The 7939-nt window shown below is 32.3% G+C and overlaps 1 protein-coding gene across 4 annotated transcripts; it reads right to left on the bottom strand.

Moving 5' to 3' along the window:
• Positions 1–248: 248 nt before the first annotated feature.
• Positions 249–3930, bottom strand: LOC137952322 (uncharacterized). Of its 4 annotated transcripts, none has more exons than XR_011112224.1 (4): positions 3664–3930; positions 1005–1058; positions 781–892; positions 249–680 (listed from the first exon to the last, which is right to left on the bottom strand). XR_011112224.1 is itself a non-coding variant. In XM_068799458.1 (4 exons), exons 1-4 carry the CDS (start codon positions 3673–3675, stop codon positions 495–497), a joined length of 360 nt encoding a protein of 119 aa, XP_068655559.1. In that variant the 5' UTR covers positions 3676–3930; the 3' UTR covers positions 249–494. The 4 variants fall into 4 exon arrangements, 2 of the variants coding, with proteins under 2 accessions (XP_068655559.1, XP_068655558.1); XR_011112223.1 differs by having other exon boundaries at positions 1005–1152; XM_068799458.1 differs by having other exon boundaries at positions 853–892; positions 1005–1126.
• Between the last annotated feature and the right edge of the window lie 4009 nt (positions 3931–7939).

Here is a 7939-nt window from a genome sequence, read left to right on the forward strand (position 1 = left end):
TAGTATCTCTATAGTGGTGAGGTTATTATGTAGATTTTTGGAATTTATTTTTCTTATTTACATGTAAGACATCTTTATGGAGGCATGTAAAACCAACTTATGTGAGCAATAAAAGAGGATGGGGCGGAGGCACTACATAAATAGAACTACATGCAGCAAGAAAAAGATAATAAATCCACAAGGCTCATTTTAAATCTATTCTTATTTCTAATGAAAACATTATAACTATTCTTAAAAATTACCCTTAATACAAAGCTATATATAGGAAGAACTAGACAAATAAACCCTTTTGTTTCCCATGTCCTCTTTCTCTCTCACTCACTCTTCTTCACGCACGCACACACAACACCAGCAACTAACATTTTGGAACCACAAACACAAAAAAATCAACAATAACAATAACAACAACAACAACAACAACAATAACAACAACAATAATAACAACAACAACAATGATAATAAGATGTCCCAATAACTTGAAATGAGAAGAACTTTCATGACCCATTAACAAACGTTTTGCCTTGAAGAGAATGAGAAAAGAGACATTGGCTACCCGGCTTGCATGATCCATTAACAAAGAATCTGCAAAGAATGGGTTCATCCATGACTTCATAAACAGAGGCATATGAGATCTTATTATAATAGTCTTTAGCTGCATCTCCTATTTCATGCACTCTCATCTGTTCATAGAATTAAGGGAACCAATATCACCAATGATATAATATTGAAAGAGAAAATGAAAGGTCACAAATCCTTACAACATGTTGCCCCAATGATTACCGTAATATGGAAGTCTTTCATGCTTAGTAAAACTATTGTAAAATGATCTAGTAACCAATCGGTAGATCTCACCATCACAAGTTCTTCCTGTTCGAACTTTCCGTTGCTCGGTCTACAAAACATCCATTAAAAAAGGATATCTGATGAGTATACTACATATGGGAAGACCGCAAAAATAAAATAAAAACACAAAATACAAGCAGCTTTGCTACATCATTCAGTACCTGAGACTTTGATACCCAAACAAGTTCCGCAATCTCCTTTTTTTTGTCAAGATCCTAGATGACTCGTAAAGAGCAACAAGAATCAATGACAAAGGCAATTTCAGGTATAGTGACTGACGACTCTGCAATGTTGGTAGCTAATATCACCCTATATTTCCACACAAACTTTCATGAAACAAATGTAAAGAGAAAAGCTTAAAAAAATTAAATGAATAATCCACAAGAAGAAAAAAATTATCATCAAAGACCGAATCAATGCCTACATACCCTGATCCCCTGCCATAAAACAAGCTCAGTTAACTCTAACTTTATCTTCATAAAAATCCCTAATAAAAATAAATTTATCTCTTTTACATATGTGCATATGAGCAATTCATGAACTCACATAAACAACATGGGACCAAATAAATGAACCTACAGCTGGGTCACACCACTTTTTCAGAGCGTACATTACGCCGATTCCATTTTACTAGCGTACGCCCACATTGAACAATTCATAAAATCACATAATAGATAAGGTGTAGGATGCTTCATGTATGCATACAACGTCAAGTTAAAGATAAGTAACCTAATTTAATTGTAGGCGTATGTTGACAACTTTGGTGATATCATAAGGATATGTAAGCATCAAGGATATACAGATAATTATGTGATATTTCAAGGATACGTAGGCAATTAACCATTTTATACTTTCTCGGCAAAATTATCCCAAATTATTCAACAAGCTTGCAAGCACCCGCAAACCTCCAGTTAGGTTCAAGGAAAGAGTGATCGGTTTGCTCAACACTTACATCCTTTAAGCAAAACTACAGTAACTTATTTAGAAAAAATAAAAAATAAAAAGAGAAAGAGAAACCACACATCCATGAGCACTACATATTATGATAATCTGAGAACCTTCACAAATGAGACTGTATAATCCATAGACAACTGAATGTCAAGCATGAAGAAATTATAAATGTAAAAAAAAAAAATGTCAAAGAGGATAAAAATAAAATTTAGCTTTCAATCTTAAATGAAATGGCTAAAATAGAAGAACAAAATGACCTATTTTTAGGGGAAAAAATGACAATACGTCCCCTTTCTAACACTCATCAATATATATTCAAGAAAATACAAGGATGGCCAAAACCTAGCTACACTGACTCTATTTAATCACCATTGACCAGTTCTTTTTTGTATCTAAAGTCTTCAAATAAGATGAAGTTTACCTAAAGACCTAGTTGTCCCATAGTTTACAATCAAAACACTCTTAATAGCTCAAGCAGCTTAAACCATTGTTTTCAAAATTGAATAAATCAAGTTGGTTCCAATAGGTTTGTTCGTTCAAACAGGTATCAACACCCTTTTCAAATATCTGAAACCATCTGAGAGGCCATAACCAGACAATACTCCCACTTCCAACAGTTTGACCAAAGAAACGCCAAGTTGGCTGACCCTTCAATTGCCTATATTGTTTTTTTTAACATATATCTGTTTGATACGGAAAATGTAGTAGTAAGCATTTCTTACTTTTACAAATGGACATCACCAAGTTGGATCATATCTGGAAATTTTAACACATTTATGGAACAAGAACCATGGTTTTGTAGCTGCTCCTGATGAAAGAGTACAAAGTTAAACTATTGATTACATAATTACATGGCCTTCCAGCATTTTCATATGTGACCTTCTCATGTATACATTGACAGCAACATCATGAATAGCACTGTCCATTGCTCATGGCATGGCTTTTCTCCCAAACAGCCAACTCCTAATTTCCATATACGGATACCATCTATAGGATGGCGGTTTCCCTATTCTTGATACTTCATGTGCCCTTTAAGTCTATAGTGACAGCATTTCGTTTTCATTTCCATATACGGATACCATCTATAGGATGGTGGTTTCCCTATTCCTGATACTTCATGTGCCCTTTAAGTCTATAGTGACAGCATTTCGTTTTCCTTGCCTATTGTGAAGCTTTTTATGGTGCAGTGGCCACAAAACATCACATATTTTACAGCATCCTAATGTTTAGTGCCCTCTGAGAAGCAGAAAAATTTGTCAGAACATATCATGCGCCAATGGAATGTGTGTTTGTTCTCATTTTAGCAAACTCAGTTTCATCTACTTAACCCAATCAAAATGCCCAGTAAAGTATGAGATAGATAACCAATTCAACTCGATTGAAGCATTAGGATGGCAATTTCCAACATAGTTTCTTATCCCATTTACAGTAGCCCTGCAACCTGATCGATGACCGATTCTTAACTTTCACAAGAAGAAGCGGGAAATTTATTTTTTTAAAAAAAACAAAGATATGTAAGCGAAAAGCAAAAACATATCTGTTTCATACAGAAATTGAAACAGAATCAGTGCAAATACTTTTCTCCATAAAGAACAAAGAATTAACTCTAGACAGTGATACGTGTGTATGTAAATCCTATAAGGGAAAACAGGCAAAAATCAATGAATGTACTGAATTTGAAACAAGGAATAACGGCCAATAAGATAGAAATGATCCAACCAGCGCTTTAATAAGAAAGGTTTTTTATTGTGAAAACATAAAAAGTGAAGTGACTGGGAAGATGACAATCAGTGGCTGCGTTATTCAATTGAAACTTCACCAACTGAAAAGAACGGCAAGAAATCGATAAGCTATATCAAACCGACTTACCGCAACCCGCATCACCAAAGTGACACGATTCGCTCAAATCTTCTCCACGATCTTATCTTTGAGCAACATTATGGGCAAATGAGATGAAAGAGATGGCTTGAAAGGAGGAGGAGAAGAAGAGGAACAAGAAGAAGCGGAAAGCGTCATCATGCCTGAGGCAGAGGCTTCGTTGCAGAGAAAGCTGGGAGCGTGAGGAAAGCGCCATCGTGCTTGACGATTCGCCAAACCCTAAACGATAAACCCTATATCGCGCCTTCCGCAGTACGACGAAAGAGTCGAGGAGCAATAAAAAAACAGAGGCCGGAAGCTGATAAACTTCTTAAACATAATAATTAGACAAATAAGCAACTTGTTTAACATATTTACAAAAATACCGCCGGACAAAATGCACTTGTCTACCGGCTAAATAATTAGAAATTTTTTGATAATTTTCTGAAAACTTTAATTTTTTAAAAGAAAATATTAATTTTAAATATTAGTTATTAAAAAACACCTCGAAACCTCGAAAAAGTTCCCAAAAATACTTATAAAATCATAATCAAAAGATCCTTCAAATAATCAAAAGAAGGATACTAAAGAAAAAGCGAAGGAAACGGGAACTCGAGAGCAAGTTCTACACATTCCTTCGCATCTTCTTCAGTATCCTTCATTTGATTACTTGAGGGGACTTTTGTTTATGATTTGTTAGATGCTTTTGGGAAATTCCGAGGTTTCATGCGGCAGACGATTGGGAATTAGAAACTAGAGGTGTATTTTTTAGGCTTTACAGAAAAAGATCACAGAGAGAATTTTCATTTATGGTATAGTATTACTAAAATTTTAAACAACAATTAAAGTATTCCTAGTCAAGGTGAAATTTAGAAAATGCTGCACCAAAGCTTATTTATTTTTCCAGTGTTTTTTATGTGATTCAATATGTTTCATATTTGGCAATATACACATCACCAAAATCGTGGACGTAAAGAAATGGACAAAATGAGTCTTAATAGCTCTCCAAGTGTATTATTATATTATGTTACATAGTTTTAAATTAAAGAAAAACTTTTTTATGGTTGGTTGACTGGAGTAATCAAATTAAAAGTGTCAATTAAATTAAATTGAATTATTTTTCTATTAAATTCCATTAGAATAATTATAAGGTAATAAAATGTGTATCGATAAAAAAAGATTTTTTAAAATGAAATTGTGTTTTTAAATATTTTAATGGTTTGAAAATATATTAAATCAATAATGAAAGGTATGAAATTGGTTATAATATATTTTTTATAGGTTAATATATATTTTATAATTTATTAAAATAATAGAAGGAAATAAAATACATACCGACAAATAACATTTTAAAAAACTTTAATAATTTTTTCAAATATTTTTATAATTTTAAAATATATTTTTTAATATTTAATGATATATTTTCTTAGTTAATATATGAAATTTAAATTTATTAAAATAAATGAAACGTAATCGACAAATAAGATTATTAAAAAATAAAATAAATTTTTAATAAAAATTAAATTTCAAACTATCTTAAATTGATAATCATAGGTGTTAATCATATTTGAAGAAGTTTTTTAATAATTAATATTTATATTTTAAATTTTATTTTAATAAATTAAGTTAATGCAAAGTGTTCCGACAAAAAAAATTGAAAACTATAAAACAACTTACAAATTATTTTTTAAATTATAAAATGTCTTAACTCAATAACTAAAGGTATTAAATAGGTAATATTTTTAATTAATTAATATATTTATTTTACATTTTATTTATTATAAATATTATGTAATAAAAAGTATAGTGATAATTTTTATTTCTAAACTCTTTAAATTTTTTGAAATACTTTTCAAATATTTCAAAAAACAAATAGCTTAGTGTTGAAGACGGTTTTTGGAATTTTTGAAATGATCCAAAAATTAATAAAATCGAGCTCAAACGTGGGCCCTTTTGCAAGCAAATTAATTATGGGGGCACTTCCCCCTCCTATACCCTTTCTACTCCAAAGTGCCTTTAAATAAACTAGAAGGGACAACACCCCTTTAAAAATATATTTATTTTAAAACTCAATATTTTCTTTAAAAATGTATCACAATATATCTGTTGAAGATCGACGAAGATAAAAGCCTCTACTAATCAGGTTAGAAGGGTAGCATAATACATGTAATTAGAGGAGAATTAGAGTATTAAAGTATGCATGTGTAGCAGTTGTGACAGGTGTAGCATACGTGTAATTAGAAGAGAACTAAAGTATTAAAGTATGCATGTGTAGCAGTTGTGTCAGATGAAGCATACATGTAATTAGAGGAGAACAAGTGTCTTAAAAGTATGTATGTGTAGCAGTTGTGACTGGTGTAGCAACGAGGTAGGTGGATATGAATAAAACAATGCATAAAAGTGAACCTCTCGTACACCTATAGATAGACCACAATCTAAATTGGAGTGGAAAATCTATTATTCTTTCTTTACTTGTGTTATAATTTCTTTATTATAATATTCTCCTCTATTCTCAACATCATGATATGGTATCAAAACTGTAGTAGATAAGAAGAGTATCGATTAAAGAATTTATTTATTTTTCACTCATATCTCCTTAGTTATAGAGAAATCAAGACAACAACTAGACTGATAGAAAATTTGACTACGTAAGTTGATTGTACAAAGGCAAAGAGGAAGTTTTTCTCTCTTATTTTGCCATACATGCCTTTGTGGTTTTTTAAGGGCTAGATTTTGAATTTTATTTGGTCCCTGATATATAGATAGTAACCTATCTTTATGTGGAACTTATGTTTGGGTGTTAGGCACAAATTTAGATCGGATCTTTCTCATAGTACATTATATCAATATTATTTTTGCTATATGTTTCTAGGATGTGTTGTTCTGTCACGAATGCTTAGAGATAGTTTAGATATGTGTTAGAGAATTAAGAACTTGATGCTTATTAATTTGTTTTTGGTTGTTTGACTGGAGGAGCTAGTGAAACTTGTGATAAAGTTAGTTTTTGCACTAGTAAGTATGTGCTGAATTAGCTTTTTAAAATTGGTTCTGAATATAATTGTGGTTATTAGACTTTTGCTTTTTTCAGATTTGAAGTTATTGTTTTTTATGGTTTTATGACATTTGATACTAAGACCATTGAAATGGCAAAAGTAGCTAGTTTTGTTATGGAAGTGACTTCTAAAAATTGGGGGTCAAAATCATCTAGCCACCTAAATTATCTTTGTGAAAGTAGATGACCTAAATAACCTTGAATGGATTACTTCAACTTGAATCATTATTTGTGGAAAAGGAAAAAAAAGTTTTTTTAGTGTAGACAATGAATTTGACTTATTGAGTCCATTGTTTGATAAGTGAGATCAAGAAAATACTCAAGTTATGGCTTGTATTACATAGGAATCAAACCTTGTATAGGTTTTTAGCTTGTGTGAATTCAATATTTGAGGGCCTCAAACCCAAATTATCTACATGTAGAGCCACAAAAGAGGGCATACACGTGAGGGTGAGGGTTAAAGAATAGTCCCACATAGATTACTAAATACGAAGATCTTGACTTTTTTAGTCGGAAAAGAGGCTTCCTAAGTTTGCTAGTCATTTTGGAGGCTTAAAAGTAAGTTTGTTACTCACAAATAGTAACTTTTCCATGATAATTTTTCCACGATGTCACTTGGGCACCGCAAAGAAAAACTTCCAGATGACGTTGTAGGGAATCCATGGTACATGAAGAAAAAGGCAATGGCTGACTTTGGTTATGACGAGTGCAAGCACATGTTGTGTGTGGAAGCTGCAGATGTGGAGAAGTTGATCACCCTGAAACCTGGCAAGGAATGGAAAGGAAGGCCGGAACTCTCTACTGCTCCGTCTAATTACTGTAGCAGACAATTAAATCCTCATCTTTATGGTGATCAAGTGACATAATGGAAAAATATGGAGAAGAGTTGCTATTCATGAGTAACAATGTTAGTTTTAAACCTCCAAAATGACTAGCCAACTTAGGAACCCACTTTCCCAATTAATAAACCCAAGATCTTTGTACTCACTAATCCATGTAGACTATTCCTTAACACTCCCCCTCACGTGGAACCCTCTTTTGAGGCTCTACATGTGGATAATTCAGGTTGAGGCCCACATATGAGTACCTGCTCTAATACCATGTGAAATTGGGTCCAAGACTCGGATACCACGTGAAGTTGGGTACAAATCAAAATCCCAAAATGACTAGTCAACTTTGGAAACCTCTTGCCCAACTAATAAACTCAAAATATTTATACTGACTAATTCAAGTCGG

Source organism: Aristolochia californica, unplaced genomic scaffold (assembly GCF_029961685.1).
Source record: "Aristolochia californica isolate CCGP_79_NKW_82.1479 unplaced genomic scaffold, dmAriCali1.0.hap1 SCAF_15, whole genome shotgun sequence".
Taxonomy (NCBI): domain Eukaryota; kingdom Viridiplantae; phylum Streptophyta; class Magnoliopsida; order Piperales; family Aristolochiaceae; genus Aristolochia; species Aristolochia californica.

Excerpts from the sequence above, each read along its gene's own strand:
- LOC137952322 (XM_068799457.1), bottom strand. Across the intron at positions 893-1,004 it reads TTTGGGTATCAAAGTCTCAG|ACCGAGCAACGGAAAGTTCG; the intron begins GTACTGAATGAT and ends GATGTTTTGTAG. Across the intron at positions 681-780 it reads TGAAAGACTTCCATATTACG|ATGAGAGTGCATGAAATAGG; the intron begins GTAATCATTGGG and ends TTCTATGAACAG.